The 20,566-nt window shown below is 44.4% G+C and overlaps 6 protein-coding genes across 6 annotated transcripts; 3 read left to right on the forward strand and 3 right to left on the reverse strand.

Annotated features, from left to right (window-relative positions):
* Nucleotides 1-459: 459 nt before the first annotated feature.
* Nucleotides 460-2,907, forward strand: FA14DRAFT_114602 (Rad4-domain-containing protein; the record flags this gene model as incomplete). The annotated part of the gene is made up of 3 exons (XM_025496063.1): nt 460-706; nt 1,019-1,246; nt 1,625-2,907. Coding segments are annotated over 3 exons (1,758 nt in total), but the record flags the coding sequence as incomplete, so codon positions are not given.
* Nucleotides 2,908-3,427: 520 nt separating this feature from the next.
* On the reverse strand, nt 3,428-6,339 carry FA14DRAFT_164050 (FabD/lysophospholipase-like protein; the record flags this gene model as incomplete). Its single annotated transcript, XM_025499856.1, has 2 exons — nt 3,428-5,501; nt 6,245-6,339. The coding sequence occupies 2 exons, from the start codon at nt 6,337-6,339 to the stop codon at nt 3,428-3,430; spliced, it is 2,169 nt and encodes a 722-aa protein (XP_025355144.1).
* A 347-nt stretch (nt 6,340-6,686) lies between these two features.
* FA14DRAFT_120775 (deoxyribose-phosphate aldolase) lies at nt 6,687-7,466 on the reverse strand (the record flags this gene model as incomplete). Its single annotated transcript, XM_025496427.1, has 1 exon — nt 6,687-7,466. The coding sequence occupies one exon, from the start codon at nt 7,464-7,466 to the stop codon at nt 6,687-6,689; it is 780 nt and encodes a 259-aa protein (XP_025355145.1).
* Nucleotides 7,467-7,643: 177 nt separating this feature from the next.
* Nucleotides 7,644-12,234, forward strand: FA14DRAFT_160274 (RNI-like protein). Its single transcript, XM_025498596.1, has one exon. It carries the CDS (start codon nt 7,991-7,993, stop codon nt 11,945-11,947), a length of 3,957 nt encoding a protein of 1,318 aa, XP_025355146.1. The 5' UTR covers nt 7,644-7,990; the 3' UTR covers nt 11,948-12,234.
* Nucleotides 12,235-12,344: 110 nt separating this feature from the next.
* Nucleotides 12,345-14,174, reverse strand: FA14DRAFT_111540 (TPR-like protein; the record flags this gene model as incomplete). The annotated part of the gene is made up of 1 exon (XM_025495948.1): nt 12,345-14,174. A coding segment is annotated over one exon (1,830 nt), but the record flags the coding sequence as incomplete, so codon positions are not given.
* Nucleotides 14,175-14,538: 364 nt separating this feature from the next.
* Nucleotides 14,539-20,465, forward strand: FA14DRAFT_171572 (uncharacterized protein). The gene has a single exon (XM_025500336.1). It carries the CDS (start codon nt 14,570-14,572, stop codon nt 20,393-20,395), a length of 5,826 nt encoding a protein of 1,941 aa, XP_025355148.1. The 5' UTR covers nt 14,539-14,569; the 3' UTR covers nt 20,396-20,465.
* Nucleotides 20,466-20,566: the final 101 nt, after the last annotated feature.

Genomic DNA, 20,566 nt, shown 5'->3' on the forward strand with positions numbered 1-20,566 from the left:
ACGAAGAAAGCAAAGAAAGAGCCAAGCCCTCCTCCAGCAGAGGTTGCACTTACAATTAGCGATGATAGTACCCCACCTCAATCACCTAGAACGAACGGCGGACAGGAAGATGAGGATCACGACGAACTGGTCTTAGAAGATGTCGATATTCCAACTCAGAATGCACAACCCAACCCCCAAAATGGCAACGAAGACAGTCAAGACGACGAAGGAGAGCTTGAATTGGAAGACGTGCAATTCGAGGATAGAGATCAAGATGAAGATGCGATGGAAGGATTAGACCATACAACAGCATATAATGATGCCTATCAAGCTGCAAATGCAGATACCGGCACGGATGGAGAAACGCAGACAGAAACAGTCGTATTCAAAGATGGAAAAGGTCAGCCAAATGGCATCTCTATCTCTTTGGGAGCAGCTAAGAAAAGCTCGGGAACAGGTACGCCGCGCAAAGCAGCTATCGTCACACCAAGAGACCGAATGGTTCGCTTGGCAACTCACAAATGGACAGTGTTGAGCTTAATAGCTCATACCCGAGCTAGAAATGCGATGATCAACGACGAATCCCTGCGAGATCGTCTGTATGGACTCGTGCCAAATGCTTACTTGGAAAAGCTACGAATGATTCACAAGAAGAAAATACCGCTACAAACCGAAAGGGTGCGTTTGTTTGAGATCTTTCTAGAAGATCTGACAGAATGGTGGAGTAAAAAGTTTCACCTTGATCCAAAGATGACAACATGTGGTGCAATTCGCCAACCTGACTCGGATTCACTCGCAGGGATCTTTCCTAGGCCTGGCCGTAGGGTCGACGGATGGATTGTGGAAAGTGCACAGGAACGAGAAGACAGACATCGAGATGAGCGAAAACGAAGAGCGAAGGCGGCAGAGCAAGCGAAAAAAGCTGCGAAAACATCAGGTCGCAAAGGAGGAAGTGTTAGCTCCTCTTCGCGGCCCAATGGCAAGCAAAGGGCAGATGAGCAAGCCTATCCGGCGTCATTACCAAACACTTTACAAGGAGATCTTTTAAAGGAGATAACACTTTTTGGGATAGGCAACTCAACGAAACCGACTTATATGCGCCTTGCTGATGTTCAACATCGAACGAGGTCATCACAAGATATGCTTTCATACGTTGAAAAGATGTCCGGCTCACGCGAAGATAATGCTCAGTTGTTTGCCGCCCTATGCAGATCTTTAGGCATTCCTGCCCGACTGGTGATCAGCATTCAATGTCCAGGTTGGAGTGTTGGAGCGAGTAAAGTGGCTTCCACATCTGGCGCTGTAAATCAAGATAAAGGTGGAAACTTGAACAAACGGAAAAAGATACACGAAAAAGATGCTGAACGAACAAAGGCTTTGAATGTGGTCAGAAAAGCGATGGACGTGATGACGAGCGATGAAGAAAATTTTTCATTGGATGATTCGGCCAATGAATCGGCCAATCAGACGGATTCAAGCCCTCGTACCCTTCGTGTGAAGCTGAACAGGAAAAGAGCCGATCCGATAAGCTTGAGCGGTACCGTTTCTCCTGCTTCTTCAAGAGCAGCAAGCGTCACAGAGTCTCCCAAATCATCCACAATCCCTTTGAGACGAAGTGGTCTCAGAAACAATGCCTCAGCAGCAGCCTCTCCTTCCTCAACAAAATCGAATGCTGTAGCCAACTCCAATGAGACACCTGCAAAGATCGATGAAAATGATTATCGAGGGGAGAAATGGCGAGGATTGGATAAGCCACTCGAAGTCAAATACCAACCAAAGTTGCGAGCTATCAAGGCGAAACCATTGAAACCTACAGAAGTAGCTGCTGAGGAAGCAGATGCAGAACCTATTGATACACAATCGCCGCCTACGATGTGGGTTGAAGTATTTAGCAAACCATGGCAAAAATGGATCACTGTAGATCCTATTCGAGGAATCGTGACACCTACTGGAAACAGACGAATGGAACCAAGCAATTCGGACAAATCTAATCGATTAGTATACGTGCTTGCATTTGAAGAAGACGGTCATGCAAGAGATGTGACTGCTCGATATACCCGCACACTATACAGTCGTATTAGTCGTATGCGTCCCCCATCGACAAAGAAAGGAGGTGAAGAAACGGATTGGTGGTCTCGTGTTGTGGCTTCTGTACAGCGTCAAGAGCGTTTTGCAAGAGATTTTGAGGAAGATGAAGAAATGCAAACTGCAGCTTCTCGGGAACCTATGCCTTCTAGCGTTGCAGCATTCAAAGATCATCCAGTGTATGCTCTCGAAAAGCATTTGAAGCGAGATGAAGTCATCTTTCCGGCCAAACAAGCTGGAACATTTCAAGGTACACCAGTTTTTCTACGTGCAAATGTGATTGCATGTAGAAGTTCACGTCAATGGTACAATGAAGGAAGGGTGATAAATGAAGGCGAAGATGCATTAAAATGGGTAAAAAGTCGAGGCTATACCCTTGCTAACAAAAGAGCAGAAGAAGAAGCACGTCAACAAGGTATGGATGGTTTGCAAGAAGGTCTTTATGCACCTTTTCAAACGGAAGTCTATACAGCACCTCCTGTGGTGGATGGAAAGATACCCACAAATGCATTCGGAAATGTGGATCTGTTTGTTGACAGTATGTTGCCGCCAGGAGGTGTGCATATCCCGTACAACGGTGCAGGTAAAGTGGCTAAAAAGTTGGAGATACCCTATGCAGAAGCTGTGGTAGGTTTTGAATTTCGTAAACATCGCGGAATGCCAAAGATTAAAGGTATCGTAGTAGCTGAAGAATATGGTGAAACTGTTACGGAGGCATTTTTGGAGTACGAAGAAGAAGCAGCTGCAAAGGATGCCAAACGAAAGAAAGAACAAGCTCTCAAAGCAAAAAGAAAGGAGATCAATGCCGTCAAAATCAAAGCAAGATTGCAACGTGATTATCTTACAGGTGCCAAAGGGAAGGGTCGTCGAAGAGATGATGATGATTCGGATACCGATGATTCTGGTAGTATCGTATATGCTGACGAAGATGATGACGATGACGATGATGACGAAGAAGAAGAGGATGAGGAGGAAGAAGAAGAAGAGGATGAGGAGGAAGAAGAAGAAGAGGATGAGGAGGAAGCGGTGCAAGATGAAGCTGGTCAAGAAGACGGAGAAGATGCGGGTGGCGATCAACATGCAGGAGATGGAGACGGAGAGACTCAAAACATGGATGAAAACGAGAGGAAAAATTTAGAAGCATATCGAGCTGCACAAGCCCAGCCTGAAGAAGAGGAAGATGAAGAAGGAGGCTTCATCATCGAGTAAGAATTATTTAAGCACTGTATTATCATGTATTAATATGCCGGATTTCATAATGAATCGATATTACGCAGTATTTGACTAGTCACAGCAAGAATAGTATAGTACAAATGATACAAGAGGGAATGCTCAGAGTGGAATGGCAGATGTGACAAGATCACAAAGTGGCTACAGGCTCGATACTCTGTTGTCCGGTAACAGAGCCTTCTTCAGCACTTAATCGACTCAACACTGACCCGATTTGTTCAACATCTTCCACTGAATTGATACTCCAAACTTCGTAATCTCCTGTTGGATGTCCTTGAGAACTTCTGATACGGTCACGATAAGCAAGCTCTTTGCTCAAAAGATGTGCACAAGCACGACCGGGTCCCAAACAAATGAATCGTTGAACGCCATTCTCCAACATCCGTTCGATAGATTGCAACCACATCACTGGCCTGGCTAGTGCACCGCTCAAATCAGCCCGAATATCTTGCTCAGAGTTCAAGAGTGGCGCACCTTGATTGCTCGAAACCAATTGCAAAGTTCCCGAGTAACCACGACCGAATCCTTCAGGATCCAAGCCTCGTAAAGGTAAAGCTTTGACTGAAGGTATTAGGAAATCGGCCCCCTCCCGCATGAGGGAAGAATGGTAAGGTCCTGAAACAGGTAAATTCACTGCTCTTGCGCCAAGATTGAGTTGTCTTAGCTGATCACTTGCTAGACTAACACCGACACGAGTACCGCTCAAGACAATTTGTAAGCTTGAATTGATATTTGCAACTTCCACTACTTCATCACTTGAAACGCTTTCCAACTTTCCTGCTTTGATATCTGCAGCAATCTTCTCAATCGCCTTAAGACTGTCTTGTAGCTTACCAGGACGGATCATACATCCGCTCATCTGTGTACGCTTCCAACCTCTTTGCGGCGTTGCATCAGCCTCATGGCGAACAACGTCTGCATCTGATGCCGAGTTGGTAGGTGGCACTCCTCCAGCATCAATTCCGATGGTCGTCCTTGACAAAAGCTCTGCTCCTTTTCCACTACCAGCATTGGCAAAAGCCCAAGTCTCGTAAACACTTTCGGGCATCTTGCATCCGTCAGGGAACAAGATCTTATTATTGGCAACAAAGTGTGAGCTTGATAACCCGCGGTGGCGCAACAATCTGACACCGTCACGTAAATCGACAGAGCCGGCAGCACAAAGTGCAGCATAAATACCCGTTCCGTGACCTGCAACGTAATCAATATGATTGGCTATCAAATCGACAGGAAACTCTTGTCGAAGAACAGCAAGAATGGCAAGGGAAGAAACCATAATGCTGGGTTGAGCGTTTTCTGCTCTTGTCAAGTTCAATTGATCGCCTTTGAATACCATATCACGCAACCAGCCACGTGGATTGCGGTTCTTTGTTTTTGACGAATGACGATTGGCGAAAGGATCCCACTCTGCGCTTTTTGCCAACTCTTCTTCGAATCTTTCTCGCTGTTGAGGATCAGCGGCGGTTGAAATCATTGTTTGAATTTCGCGAGGAAGATAAGGTCCATACTCTAACGCTTCTTCCGCTACAGTCCATACTTGACGAGCTGCCCTATATTTGCGAAAGATGTCATCTGTCATACCGACATACTGAGAGCCTTGACCGGGCAAAATGAGTGCACTCTTTTTCCTCTTGATCTTTCCCGAATTGATCACTTCGTGTGTACCTGCACCTGAACCTAAGCCTGATCGAGGACCTCCTACACCAACAGGGCCCATGCCTGCGGCTGTCGCAGCTGCATCATCGTTGAAACTGGAAGATGGGTTGGAAAAGTATGTGTGGTGAGGCAAAGGTTTTGGACTTCTGGCAGTAGGAGCGTATTCATGACGATATTGTTGAGCATATTTGACATCTTTGCTGTTAGATGATGAATGCGCAGGCCCGGAAAGATCCATCGAAGAAGCCCTATCGTCATGGTGGGTATAACGTCTTCTCTTTCCATAATTCGGAACAGCACCTTTACCCGCATTTCCTTCAACGATGAACTCGATCTTGTGATCTGAATTTGGATCAGAATCAGCTTCGGAAACTGGACCGCCTTGGCTATTCACGCCTCCTCCAAAAGCCCAACTCGATTCATCCTCTTCTTCTGCTACGTCTGTTCTTTTACCTTTTTGTGGTTTTCCTGATTGTGTTGATAATCGTGATATGCAAACCAGAGATGCTTTCTGTGGAACGATCAAAGATGGTGTGTGATATATTGACCTGATTGAAGCCTGTCTGGGACTTGCTTTAGCCCATATCATCCTGCTTCGATGCATGATGAATAAGTCTTGTGTATTTGTGACTATGAACACGCTATATGCGTGCTTGTTCGATGAACACCATGGGAGATGGTGAGGAACAAAGAAGTGTAATAAACAATCTTTCCCGAATCATAATCGATATTCTTTCCTGGCGCACGCACGTTTGACGCATGCAATCATCAGTGCACTTTAACGCACACACATGCTCTGCCCCGTTCCTTACCCGGCACTTATTCCGTGTGTGCGGCTAAATTTAACATGCGGGCTGATTGATGCCTTAACGCGCTAAGCTTAAGCAGATTGATTTCAGGATGACCAATTTGTCAGGAGGTCCCTCTCACGACATCATCAACACAAACATAGAAGATCAACTATAGAGAATACGAGATGGGAATATTCAGCATTTTTAATTGTTTCAGTAGTAGGAGTACAATGTCTGACGATGCGACAATGATTGGATCATTGAACAAAGGTACAGAAAGTGGTTCGGTACCTTTTACGCAAGCAGACAAAGTTGTGGAGAATTGCATATTTTGTGACATTACACCGGAAAAATTCGACATCATCTTGGAAGATGAAAATTTTGTCGTCTTTTCAGATATCGCACCAGCTGCAAGGATACACCTCTTAGCCATTCCTAGAGCACATGTCTTCAATGTGAAATCATTGCACGGAGAGAAGGGAGCTCAAATGGTGGAGGACTTGGTCGATATAGGCTCAAAAGCGCTCGAAATTGCCGGTGGAAGGATGGCACGAAACAAATCCGAACCGCTTTCTATTCGATACGGAATGCACATAAGTCCTTTCAACAGTGTCGATCATCTTCATTTGCATTGTTTGGCTTTGCCTTTCAATTCCGCTTATCACAATCTCAAGTACCGCATTGCCCCCGGAGACCCGAAAGCAAATCCTCCAACAAACAAGGGATGGGGTTGGTTCGTCACATCAGATCAAGCGATTGCCATTCTAAGAAAGGGCAAAGAAGTCACAGTATCCCCATGCTAGAAGTGTGACCTTAATGGGCAGGACATACACGGAAATCCACATCGAGCACCTACAATTTTCTCTTTTGATGACTTTCACATCTTTATATCCCACAATGTATTTTAAAGAGCAATCTCCATAGACTTTTGGTATTTCATGACTAGTAGCCACTTCCTGCAGCTTGTTGGGATGTAGCACCCGTTTTGAATTCGGCCACAATTGCCCTCGTACCGCTTGCACCGATTCTAGAAGCTCCATTGGCAACCATCTCCTTTACCTTTTCCGCCGTTCTGATACCACCACTGGCCTTTACCTTTACATCGTGTGCTGATGCGATTTGATACATCAGTCTGATATCTTCCGCTTTTGCACCGCCCGAACCATAACCGGTTGACGTCTTTACAAAGGCAGCACCAGCTTTGCATGCCAATAATGTCGAAATGGCAATCTCTTCTCTTGTAAGATAGCATGTTTCGATGATCACTTTAAGCTTTGCTGGTTTGGCAGCTTGTGCGATTGCTGCAATTTCCTCAAACACTTCTCCGTACTTTCCCGCTCTTAGTAATCCAACATTTTGTACCATATCAATCTCTTGTGCGCCATCTTCTTGTGCTTTTTGTGTCTCTTGTACCTTTCCTTGTGTGTTTCCTGCACCGAATGGAAAGCCGATTGTGCAGATGGGTTTGACATGGGTTCCTTGAAGGGCTTTTGCTGCGATTGCGACCATGCTAGAGTTTACGCATACTGTTGCGGCATTCAATTCGATCGCATCACGACAGCATTGTTCAATTTCTGTGGGTAGAGCATTGGGTGCTAAAAGGGTATGATCGATGATTGATGCGACATTGTCCGGTATAGATGGAGCCGGATTCAATGGAGGTAAATCTTGTGGTATCTGGGATAGCAATGTTTGAATTTCTTCTAGTGATGGAGCAGACATATTGGATGCATATACTGTTTAATAAGAATGATGGTGGGGAAAGTTCTTCTTAGTCTTGAAATATTAATCTTAGTGCGGCGTAGTAAGGCTCACTCACTCACTCACTCCTAAAGGCTTTATAATGGACCCTAAGCATATATTCATATACAATTGCAGACACTCAACACGCGCCGGCGCCTTCTATACTCACTCACAAAGAGGCACTGTAGCAGGGTGATGCATATATGATCGGCTTTCAGCCAAAGATCATCTTTCATTGAAGCTTTACGTCTTGCTTCATCATCCATACAAAGGCGATGTTGTGATCCTTTCGATATTCAATACAACATTGCGAGTCACACAGATACGCATTTCAGGGCCTCAGTATATCGATTCACAACAAGCTTATACCTCGCATTCTATCTCTCACGACAACTAACGATCTTACGACCACTTTGATGCTTCATTTGTGAAAGGATCTCACCAAGCAACTCAGACTCCAGAAGGATTCAAGGCTGGGCTTCTTATAGTGGCGCATACTGCTTATGACTGAAGAGGAGCCAGACACTGCCTCAGACATAGCTTCTCATTCATCCTTGCTCAGAGATGATTTAACTTCTGTAGTCCAACCTGACAAGAGAAACACTGCAAACATGGCAGACCTTAACAAAAATGCAGAAGATGAAGGCAGTGTAAGCCAAATCTCGACAAGCTCAGATATGAGCTCTAATCCGACGAAGAACGTTGCTTCATCATCAAGATCATCATCTAGGATGGATCCCAGTCTTTCAGTAAGTTCTCAACCGCCTCCATCAATACACAAGCGAAAATTGAAAGGACCACCCAAAGGAATTTTAAAACCAGCTCCTCCTCCTGCAAAGGCTTTCAGCTTTCGTCGCGATGTCCTTCAACAACTAAACACTCGTCTAGCTCAGCAAGGAGTGAATGTTCAAGTACCTGTGCCATCAGGCAGTCTGGCCGGCACGGCACAAGGTACAGCGCAAGCGGCAAGTAGTTTGCTTGGGGGAATGTTTAAGAAAGTGAGCAGCTTGGCATCAGCATCTGCAGGACTGGGTATCGAAGATCATCATGGAAGCGGATCCGGCTTTTACGGCAATGGATCGGGAAGCAGATCAGCATCAGCAACCGTTGCTCCGACATGGTCATCAGATAGAGACGCTGCACGATTTCCAGAATCTAATAGAGCAAATTCAATGCGCTCTACTTCATCCGAATCGACGCTTGTGAGTGATGGTGGGATGAATGGATCTTCTTCTCAATCTGTTCATTCGATCTCAAGCAACAATCTACCTCAGCCTTCTGCTTCTATTCGACCATTGCGAAAGGTTCGCTTTATCGTTTCGGACATGACCCTTACATATCCTATCTCGGGTGCAATCGCACCGGGCGACGAAGATGCCACAAGGAGAAGGATAGAACAAGAGCAACGTCAAAAGCTAAAAGAGCGTAACGAGAAACGATGGACGGTGGCAGAGCTGGAACAATTATACCGAGAATGTTGTCGAACTCGTGAAGAGCTACCACTAAAGAAGATGCGAAGCGTGTTTCAAGATGCTCGACAGAATTCTCCCCCTGCTCTCAAGACGATTGATCTTTCTTTCATCCCGCTTGATAGACATGCGATCGAACCTGTAGCAGATCTTCTCAGCGTCGATTTCGGTTTGCAAAAGTTGGTTTTGGAGAATTGCGGCTTAGCAGATGATGGGTTGAAATCAATCTTGCATGCTTTGCTTGTTTCTGGCAGTCTACCAAGTCTCTCTTTGGCATCGAACAAGCGAATCAAGTATCATGGTTGGCGATATGTTGGAATCTTCATGCGCAGGGCAAAAGCATTGAAGTATCTAGACCTGTCTGAAAACAATATCAACAAGGCCAGTCTCGAGCACATCATCGGAGCTTTACGGAAAGATGAAAGTGGCAATGGGAAGGTTGGGAAAGAACCTAGAGGAGGTAGTTCGGCGCAATCGACATCAAAGGAAGATTTGGACGATGAACATTCACCTCTCACAATTCAGGCCAAATTGTTGAATGAAGAAACGGATGCTGTAGCGTTGTTGACCTCCCTGCGGTTGGAGAATTGTGGACTCAAGACATCTTCATTGGAGCTGTTATCGCAATCTATTCGCTTTTCCGAACTTTGCCATCTAAGCTTGAGGAGGAACAGAATCAACCAATTCGGAGCAGTGGCACTCGCTTTGATGCTCAAAGATTATCCTGATAACCATATCGCGACTGCTGAAGATGCAACAGCACCTGTGATGAATGACTTGGCTCATTTGCAAGGAGGATCAGTGAATGCCTCTGGAAATAGACAAAGCTCAACGTCATCACCAAATCTTCCTGATATACCTGTGATCGTCTCAAGTCCCGGTGGTGGTGTTTTACGTAGAACGTTGCCCCCTTCAGCTGTGGCTGCATTGCAAGAGGCTTCTTCTGAAAGTCTTGTATCCTCGAATGGCTCTACATTGGTTGATCAAAGTCACGATAGCCAGTCAAATGGTGATAACCTGACAGAAGATGAGAGAGCAAAGATGATCAGGACGAGAGAGGAAAGAAGGATGAAAGATGAGGCAGCTTTGGCACTTTATCGTGCTCAAAGAGCTAAACGTATACTTTCATCCATGCCACGTATGGGCCACTTGCTCACGCTCGATTTGAAAAGCAACGATTTGCGTGGCGGAGTGATCTATTTGGGACATGCATTGAAGAAGAACCGTACTCTCAAAGTCCTCAATTTGAGTGACAATTCGATCGAAGTGCAAGGTTTGGTGGCAATTGCTGATGCGCTAAAGTACAATTCAACTTTGGAAACATTGGATATGAGTCACAATCCTTGTTCAGGTCCAGGACTAGAAGGAATCACAACGCTACGAAATGCGTTCACTCTAAATTCAAACCTCAAGAGGTTGTTCTTGAGTGACACAGAGCTGTCATCGGAGGGTGCTATCGCCCTTGCCGAATTCTTACCTGAAGCAAGGTCTTTGATTCATTTGGACTTGACAGAAAATCTGCAGATTGACATTGCGGGCGTGATGGCAATGGCGGTCAGCGTCAAGATGAATAAGAGTTTACGTTGCTTGGATCTCAATATCCCCGCCAATGCGCCAGATTTCGCACGTCTTTCTCAAGATATTCTGAACTCATGCATCCGTAATACGGAATTGGCTCAAAAGAGAGCGCAACAGAAAGGAGTCAAAGCACCAATCGCAGCACCCATCTACAAATCATCTTTGGCACGAGCAGCAAAAGAGAAAGAGGAAAGCAGCAGATTACAAGCCGCAAATCGACAATTGGAACAAATGACACACGGTAGTTCAGACAGTCTTCGAAGTTCTGGTAATCAAGAACGTCGCGGTAGCACAGAAATTCCAGAAAGAGAAAGCAATACGATCACCGAAGAAGGAGCAGTACGAATCACCGATGCTGCACAAGAATGCATTTCCGTCTTGCGTGAACTACTTGCACGAGAAAAAGAACAAGAAAAGGAAAAAGTTCGAGATCGTGAGATTGTACGTCGTCAAGATGGCAGTATCGCCTCGAGACCGATGAGTGGATTCGCGCAAGACTTAATGACGCAAAGCAGAAGATTGCGTCATAAGCTCAAAAATGCTCTTGGTGTGATGGAAGAAGGAGACACACTCATTCGTGCATTGCAAGTCAATGATGATCTCGAAACCATTTCGATGCAATTGACAGATTTCTATAGTGGAAGAGATGAAAAGTTGGAGGAAGCGCTTCAAAGGGAGAACATCGCAGACGGAACACTGTCAAACACTCAGAATACCACATCAAATCGTTTGACTGTCCCAACTACCAATCCAGAAGAAGAAGGATTATCTTCGCCAAACTTCTCTATCGGATCGGATGATGAAGACGACGAGGAAGCAGAAGGTGCGCGCGCAAAGGCTGCCTCTGCTGCCCGCTCTCTTCTAAAGTCATCTAGCGACGTGGCTGCGAAAGGTTTAGAAATCGTAGATGAATCTTTGAATGTTGACGTTGTGCCAACTGCAGCAAGAGAAAAACCTACGGAAGAAGAAGATCAGGAAGTTGATCCAGAGAGCGAGATTGCCACGCATCGGGCTAAAGGTCAATTGAGTGAAGAAGGGGAAATTTTCCGTCGTGCAAAGAGTTTAAGCATCGGCGAGGATGACGAAGAGGATGAAGGAGGTGAATTGCGATCAAGTGAAACAGACGGAAACGAAAGAGAAAAGAGCAAACAAGAGGCTTCACCTCGACATAGCCCAAATACGGCAAAATCGGCTTTTGCTCTCTTGAAAGGCCAATTGGATGTTAACAGTGGCTCACATACCGATTTGGAAGATAACAAGAGTGAAAGTGCCATCTCTATCACATCGGAAGATCGCAAGGATGTTTCTGGAGAAGAATTACGTAAAGAACTTCTAGGTGCAAAAGTACCGAGAAGATCATCAAGTGCTAGTGCTTCAAGTGAAACATCCGAAAGTGTTCCAAGGGACACATAGACTTCTTGCCAGCTTCTCTTTGTTTTTCTTCTTTTGTCATTGTTTTCAAGTCTCATGTTTACGTATTTGTTAGGATCACCTATGTCATTTCGAGTTCTTATTTCATTGTTTTGTACAATCAATCAAATTTTCATTTATAGTATCAAAGATGGAATGATCAATTCAGCTTTCAGCATCACATAGCAAGAGCAGAGTACAGTAGACAGCGTCAACGCACATATACAACATAGAATTATTCCGAAAAGAGATTCAATATGTATTCAAAGCTCAAATGCAAAATGCACAGAGAGGAGAAGCAGAACTATTTTAAAACAATTTTGAAAGCGAATAGTATACTATTAGAGTGGTGATAAAATGAATTGAGCTTGAAGTTTTTTTTTTTTTTCTATTGTCCACCGAGAGAGGTTGCCAATGATTGTAGCATTTTACTCTCTTCGGGGAAATCTTCAATGAATCGCAATTGAGCTCGAGCTGCGTTTTCGTATGTGATAGCGTTGATCAATTCGGGTTCTGTACGTGCGATCTCAGCACTACGTTCAAAGAAGTCGATTGCATCCTTAATCTTGCCTTGTTGTAAGCTCAATTGGGCCAAAGTTGCAACGGCCACATCACAGTCTGGATCTTTGTCCAGTGCTTTGCGGCAAAGTTCTTCTGCTTCTGCCATTTGTTGTTTCCATTGGAATAATGCCAAAGCCTTGTTGATCATTGGTAAAACGTTTGAGCTGCGCTCTTTTTGTGATTCAATCTTGATTGCTTCGTCAAACTTCTCTAAAGCTTCTTCGTACTTTTGTTGATCGAGCAACAATTCACCATAGTAATTGTATGCCTCGCTGGCACCGGAGAATTTCTTCAAGAGAGACTCGAATGCACGTGTTGAAAGGGGTACCTTTCCGAGCTTGTATTGTGCTACAGCATGTTGAACTTGTGAGAAGATGAATGTATCGTCCAACTCGGTAGACTTTTTGTAATCCTTAATAGCTGCATCGTAATCACCCAAAATGAAGTGAACTTGACCACGATGGTAGTAAATATCAGGATCATTTGGATTGGCTTCAATAGCCTTCTCGAAATCACGTAAAGCTTCTTCTTTGTCGCTCAATTCCATATGAACGCTGGCTTTCTTTACCCAGCTTTGAACGTAATCAGGTCTAATAGATGTACTCTTTTCCAAATCATCCAAAGCGCTCTTTGCATTTCCGATGACGAATTTGAAGGTACCGCTCATATTGTAAGCTGTTGCTTTGAGGTCATCTTGACTCAAACCTTGCTCAATAGCTTCGGTGAACAAGGTGAAAGCGTGAGGGTAGTTGCGAGCATTGACTGCATCGAAGGCTTTGATGAGTGTTTCGTCACCTTGGGATGGATTTTCGGGCAAAACTGGTGTATCCTTATGTCTGAAAGCTTCCAAGTAAGCAGTGACAAAAGTGGGAGAAGGCAAACGAGGTTCGCGTGTCTCCAAGATATTCTTTGCTTTTGAGTAGGCGATCTTCTTCAACACTCTTTCAACGCTTTCAGTTGCATTGCTGTCCTTGAATTGTCCCAGAATGGCAACAGCTGTGAAATCGGACAGACTGTTAAACAATTTTTCTCTACCTTTGTCTCCTTCTTCACCTTCTTGTTCTCCGTTACCGCCCAAAGCTTCTTGTGCAACAGCCCTTCTGTTGAGGGCTTTAACGTATGTTTTGTCCATTTCAAGAGCAGAGTTACAGTCTGGAATGACATTTTCAGGTTGATTTAGGTTGGAGTAACATGCTGCTCTGTTGCTGTAAAAGACTGCCATTGGTTTTGCAGCGATTGCTTTTGTGTAATATTCGATGGCTTGTGTGAAATTGCGCTTTTGGTATGCTTTATTACCGGCTGTTTTGAGAGATTGTGAAAGAGATTCACGTTTTTCTGCTGGTAATCGCTTGATGTCTTCTTCTGATAGTTCAAACAATTGTTCGTCACTTGCCTCGTCCAAGATTGCTCCATTTTCTGCGCCTGCACCGTTTTCATGAGCTTCCTTACTCCCAGCCTTCTTCTTTTTGTTCTTCTTTTTCTTTGAAGAGCTAGATGCTTTTTCGTTACTTGATAAATCATCTGATTTTTTGCTCCTTTGGGTAGATTTATTGTTGCTAGAGAAGTAATAGTATCCTGCACCTCCAACGACTATACTTCCTACACCCACAGCAACGGCCACTTTGTTCTCTTCGATCCATTTTACAAGACCGGAAGATGAAGCATTACTGCCACTTGAAGCGGCCTTTTCCGTGATTGGAGCCATTCTGATTATGTCTCTCTCGATACGAGAAAGGTGATGATGGTTTTGATGTAAATCAGAAGAAAGGGAAAGAAAGTGGAGATTTCGATTGGAGGATGATAAATGCGTGTGTGTGTGTAGAGTGCGTGCGCTGCGCCGGTGTTAGAATGGTTCCCTTTGTACCGTGCGTGTGTGTGTCTTCTTCATTTAGCGCACTGCACACCCGCATTAAAAATCAAGATCAAAAATATCAATCACGTGTCTAACAATTTTGGAAAACATGCACCTTCATGCATATTAAAGAATAGAAGAATTGATGATGATGAACGAGGTGCCTTTCTTACATTAGAGTGGTTGTTCCAAAAGACATTTCGATCTTGAATATGTCGGTGGCTAAAAGCCATAAGACGGCCTCTACCAGCCATGCTGGCAATAGCTCTGAGAAGGTTGTCGCTTCGGAACACAGCTTATCGGATTTGGTAGTAATGCTTGATTCAACTTCTTTGGACTCTTTAAGGCTAGCATTGGTGGAATTAAACAGAAAGACAGCCGTTTATCGCTCTGATGAAAGGATAGGTCCATCAGATGCAAGAATACAAACAGCTTTGGAATTGGTATCGTTGGGCGGTGTCACATCTGATACATCTTCAATGAATGCAAGTAAAGGTATTTGGCATGCTTGGGAAGTAGCAAATTCTCAAAAACAATCAGGACTTTTGCCGCTCGTACTTCATCTTTTGGCAAATTTGATCAATGTTCTCGGCGCCCATCAGCCTAATCATGAACAAGCAGAGAAGATTATACACTCTTTGATTTCTACGCCGGATTCTGTACATGGCCAAAGATCTTGGAATGATCTTCAGACATACCTTTCCGAAACCGGAGGAGCAAAACCAAAAGGTTCAGGGAAAGATAGAATCAAAGGAACTTCTACGGACGACCTAATCTCGGCTACTTTACGTTTATTGTTGGCAATCACTTCCTTCGCAGGGGCAAAATACGCACGTAATGTGTTTGATAATATGGCATGGGGAATGAAGTCTCTTTCAAAACTTTTGAATATGCGTAGAAGAAATGCCACAAAAAAGAGAGACAATAAAAGTACGCCCGTCGTGCGCGGTCTATCCACAGCGACTCTCGATAGACCGGATATTCGAACTCTATGGATCATGTTCCTATTGTCATTCTTGCGTTCGCCGTCTGGTGGTTGTACGGCAGTATCCCTGCGAATCGCTGCACTTTCGTTAGGCAAGGATATGTATTCTGCCATCATGAAGGGCTTGACGAAAGATCCTGCACAAATTGTTGCATTTATCCTAATGGGCCTACACGATGGTCTTTTAAGCGATGAAGCTTCTGCCAAACTACCACGTGGAAGAGTAGTATCACTATTCAACGAATGGACGTGCAAGGAATTGGTTGCAATGTATGAACGAGAAAATGACACAATCAAGTTGGTGCAATCTGAAGAGGAACATAGCATTGCTGATGTTGTCCATCATTTCTTGCTGGCTCTTTGCACGCATCCAGGCAGAGGAGTGTGCTACATAGATAACGGTTGGTACGGACGCATGAATGACAAGACAAACATAGATGATGATGGTAGCATAGAAGCAACGGAAGGTACAAATGAGGACGCTGGTCAAGTAACCCGATTGAGCATCTACAATAAAGTCCTTCTTGGAGTCCTGCGATCGTTGACTCCTTACAGATCACCCAAACAAGGAGAATTAGCGATACGTATTCTCAAAGCCGCACCAGAGCTAAGCGGGCCATATTTCATCACTTTGACAAATATCATTGACCCAAAGCCATTGTCTATATCGTGGCTCAGCTCGTCTACATTCTTGGGAAGAGCATTGAGCCTTCCACTCCCAACATTTCAATCAAAATCAGGCAAATGGCACTCTCTGCCGCCTTCAAAAAGAGCTTGCACAGAAGCATTGTTGCCAACGTGTTTATCAAAAGCCATGTTCTCTCGCGGGATAGCAATGCAAGACAGACTATCACGATATGCGACAATCACTCTCTTGATTCGAACGCTTAGTCGTCTGCTTTTATTCCGGGACGTTTGTTTTTCAGCTAATGAAGGCTCAGCTCAGATCCAGCAGGGTACAGATATAGATATCCATCAAGACGCGGAAGAGGCAGTATTAAGAGGTGAAGTTGGTCTACAAGCCAATACTCAAACACCTTGGATTGCGATTTGGGAAGAGGTTGCTATATCATCCCAGGAATGCTTACCGGATCTTACTCAATTGATTCACTCATTGGATGCATTCCAAAAGAATGTCGGGAACGAAAAGGTGGAAAAGGAAGGCGAAGCATCATCCGCAAATAATGCGACACTGTTGGAGTCTACATTAAAAGCTTGCTGGTTGCTCCTTGAGGTGACACCTTCCTCTGAACACGTGTCTACTGCCGATTTGGACAAATTGTTCCAGTTCAGCCTCTCGGATGTGAAAGATGATCAGGATGATAGCAGTGGACTCGTGTCTCTGTCTAAACTTCATGCAATGCGTGCTGTTGCTACGAGAGCTTTTGAGAATGGTCAAGGCGAATTCAACATCTTTGCCAGAACTTCTTCATCCCTTGCTGGCACGAGCTCGTCGGCATCATCTTTGAGTCGACTTTTGCACATTGCAAACTCGTCAAGTCTGCCTATGCTACGCTCTACATCACTGGCTCTCATAAGCTCTGCAATGAAGGCATCTGTGATGTTCGAACATGATAGTGCAGAATGGCAAGCGTGGCAATATGCTTTGGACGGTCAAGATTGTCATTTATACGATTTCATAGACGAATGCGCTCAAAGGTGTATCAAAGTACCGTACAAGTACATCGAAATGGCCCGTGAAGCGGTTCTCAAACAGAATGGATCCGAAGAGAGCATGACAGATATTGCGTTCAGTCCACTGCTGTATACAATGCTGGAGCAACTGACAATCCGAATTCAGAAGAATCTATTGTCCGACGCACATTTACCGATCGCGTTTTCAAGCTTCTTGAGTCGTTATTTACCCGCTATGAGGGTGTCAAATAGGCCGACAAAGATTCTACTGGCTTTGCTCGAAGAATGCAGGAATTTGTTCACTTCGAGCGAGTTCTCGAGCAACCCAGACCTCTTCTCGAACCTTAAACGATCATCTGACCTCCTTACAGCCTTGACTTTGGGGCCATCTACTGAGAAGGTCAACGGACATGTGAAAGACAAGGCTGCCAAATCTACTGATGGCAGTAACATCCATCAATTCATCCTCAATCCTTCCAGTGAAAGCAAGATCGACTGGTCTCTTACCTCACCGATCGAAGCGAAGATGGTCTTTCTTTCATCTTTGAGCAAATTGCTGGATGGGCAAACCAAGCTGACGTCTGCAGTAGTTATTCGTCAAGCTTTAGAAAATGGCGCGAATGATAGATCGTATCTGCAAACGTTCCTTTTTGACAATATACAGCTTCTGCGATCCATCGTCCAAAGTCCAGAGAGACTTAGTTTTCTCATAGATGTGATCACCACATCAACATTCAACTCCGCAAGCGAGCTGGACCGAGAAATGATGAGCAATTTGATTCGTCTTATTGTTGATGACCTCTCCCCAAGATCTCCTTCTCTTTGCCAAGCATCTGCAAGACTTGCAAGCTTCATGCAAACTTCTGACCGACAACGTGTTATTGATACTCTGATTCAGGAAGAAGAGTATCTCGAACAAGTGTCTGGTATTTTAGCACTGGATCAAGATACAGTCTTGAATGACGAGGTCCCGCAAAAGATTATCTCGAAAAGAAACGGAACAAAGAATGTGGAAGATATTCTTTATCTGCTCCAACGATCTCACAAGGGTGCAAACACGAATGTTGAGAAGCTGATAGACTTTACCGTAAAGAACCTTGATGAACCGCTAGCGAGCACGGCTCTGAGAAGCTTGATGATCCATTACGAGGCAAGTAGACCTCATGCGATTCAGCAGTTGCTCACAAGACCGAATAAGACAATATCTAAGTATGCTGCAGAAGCAATCGCAGAGGCAATTGGAGTAAATGCAACGAATTTACCATCTGATTTAGCGCACGATGCGATCGCTACAGTCACTTCTCACATATTCTCAAAGGATCATGCAATCAGTACAGCCATGGTGCGAGCTACCGTTTCCCTTACCCGGACTTTCAAGGATCAGGTTTACACCACTTTACTATCAAATATACCCGAGAAGCCGATCAATGTCTTTAAAGCAGAGGCTGTCTTGTTGGCCTTGCATGCCGCCAAAAACGATGATGAATGTCCTGCTGCCAAGAAAGTGGTGCATGCGATCTCGGAGAAAATCTTACAATGGCTAGTTAGGCGTTTCGCAGAGGATGAGGAAGATGGTGCAGAAACATTGGAAGTTATCAAAGCTCTCCTTGTATTGATCCGATTCCAATCCAGTCTTCTCAAAAATTTGTCTCATCTTGTCGAACCAGTGCTTACTGCAGCAATTGATCGACGACTCCAATCCGAGTTGCACGCGGAGTTGATCACTTCCCTGTTCATTTCCACACCTTTGAAGAGCAACATAGTGCAATTGTTCATGGACAAGATGCTACACGATCGAGCAGCACTGGCAGTTGCTTCTATTAGAGAGAACATCGTTACCGCTGTAACGACGTACATAGAAAAGGACAGAACTTTGGCGAGCAATGCACTGATGACAAGATTAGTCAGCTTATACCGCGGTACTCTTGATCTTTCTGATCGTCAAATCTTTCAATCGTTGGCCTTCTATGAACAATCACACGCCAGCGTATCGATGCTGTCGATGTTGAAAGAATGGAACAGTTCGAATGAGGTATCTGGATCAAGTGAAGAAAGTTTGATTTACAGATTGGATGCAAATCGAGTCTTGGATACCATTCAACACTTTCCCCGTGCAAGATCATACAGAGATCTCAAATCGGCCGGCTATGGACAGCTTTCTGTTAAGCAGACGGAGCCTGCATCTTTATATGATCCGCTATTCCTCTTATCTGCTTATGCACAATTTCTCTCTGGCGATAGGGATCCGTCTGGCTTGCAATTAGTGGAGATGATGCGAACGAATGTCCTTGGTGCTACAGTGTGTTGCTTAAGCTCAATTGATCAGTCAGTGCGTAGCTCTGCTTCTTTGATGGTAGCAAAGACGTATGCATTTGCCAAATCTGCTGAATTCCAAGAGAAAGAACAGCTATTGCTCATTTTGGATGCTTTACGCAATTCTATAAAGCAAGCAAAGCTGATTGATGGAGATGGTGTAATGTCACGTCCATTGCCTTTAACGATTACAATGTTTGTTGCACATGCAATTCGTGCTTTGGCTCAACCTACGATCTATCTTTATCCGTTGATCTCCCGTTTCTTATTGCAAAGAGCAACACCGTTGGATCCAAGCGATATTCCACTATTGTATGGATTCTTGTATGCATCCTCGTATCAAACACAAACGCACAAACAACAAAGGCTTTTCATCTTACGCTTCTTGACATCTGCTGTTCGATATGGCGGTCAAGCTGATTGGAAGATTATGCGGCATCGTCATGTTTGGCAAGGAATTTGTGTTTTGTATACAACTTCTCGTTCTACGGGCGATACAAGCTTGAAACGTGCAATCGAAGAATTTTGGTTATCAGCAATGCAGCAGGAGCACGTCGTCACATATGCGATCTTGCGTATTGGTTTTGTGGAATACCTACAGCAAATGGTCATCACAATCGGAACATCAAACGATCAAGAGAAACTCTTTTTGCTCCATCTCGTTTGTTGCATGATTCAAAATGGAGATTTACAAAAATTACGCAAAGCAACAAATAATTTGTGGTTATCGTCAATCTGTGGCTTGGTCACGCGCTTGAAGGTCGAGAAGTTGATGTTATCCCCAGACTTGGCAAAGGAACTCGATCATACTGTTCAAAAGCTTTCATCGTTTTTGCTAGAACTATCGCAAATAGGAGGCAGTGCTTCGGTGTTGATGGAATCGGATCTGTTCAGGACTATGGATTTGCTGAGCAGCATTCTATTGGATTATTTCTCGATGATTGAAGAGCAGATTCCTGAGATGAGCCATGATGACGTTTTCAGATCAACCCTGGAGCACATCACGCAAATTTCGCAAAGGACAAAATCGGTTTTAAAATTGAAGAGTCTTATGAAGGAGTGCGATGGAAAGATTGATAAAGAATTACTGCAGAGGCTCAACTAGAAAGGGTTGTACACTATTCTATAGAATCAATTTCACATCTTGTACAGTAGCATGCAATTGATAAACTTATACACTTACGATAGCATTGAAAGCATAAGAATTGCTTCCACGAGTCCGCCGGCAACAAACGAAAGCCACAAAGCAAAACGCAGATCAACACGGGGGATTCCC

Source organism: Meira miltonrushii (genome assembly GCF_003144205.1).
Source record: "Meira miltonrushii strain MCA 3882 unplaced genomic scaffold FA14scaffold_2, whole genome shotgun sequence".
NCBI lineage: Eukaryota > Fungi > Basidiomycota > Exobasidiomycetes > Exobasidiales > Brachybasidiaceae > Meira > Meira miltonrushii.

What these genes read in the sequence shown, in the direction of transcription:
- FA14DRAFT_171572 (XM_025500336.1), top strand. Translation starts at nt 14,570, where the DNA reads ATGTCGGTGGCTAAAAGCCATAAGACGGCCTCTACCAGCCATGCTGGC.
- FA14DRAFT_160274 (XM_025498596.1), top strand. Translation starts at nt 7,991, where the DNA reads ATGACTGAAGAGGAGCCAGACACTGCCTCAGACATAGCTTCTCATTCA.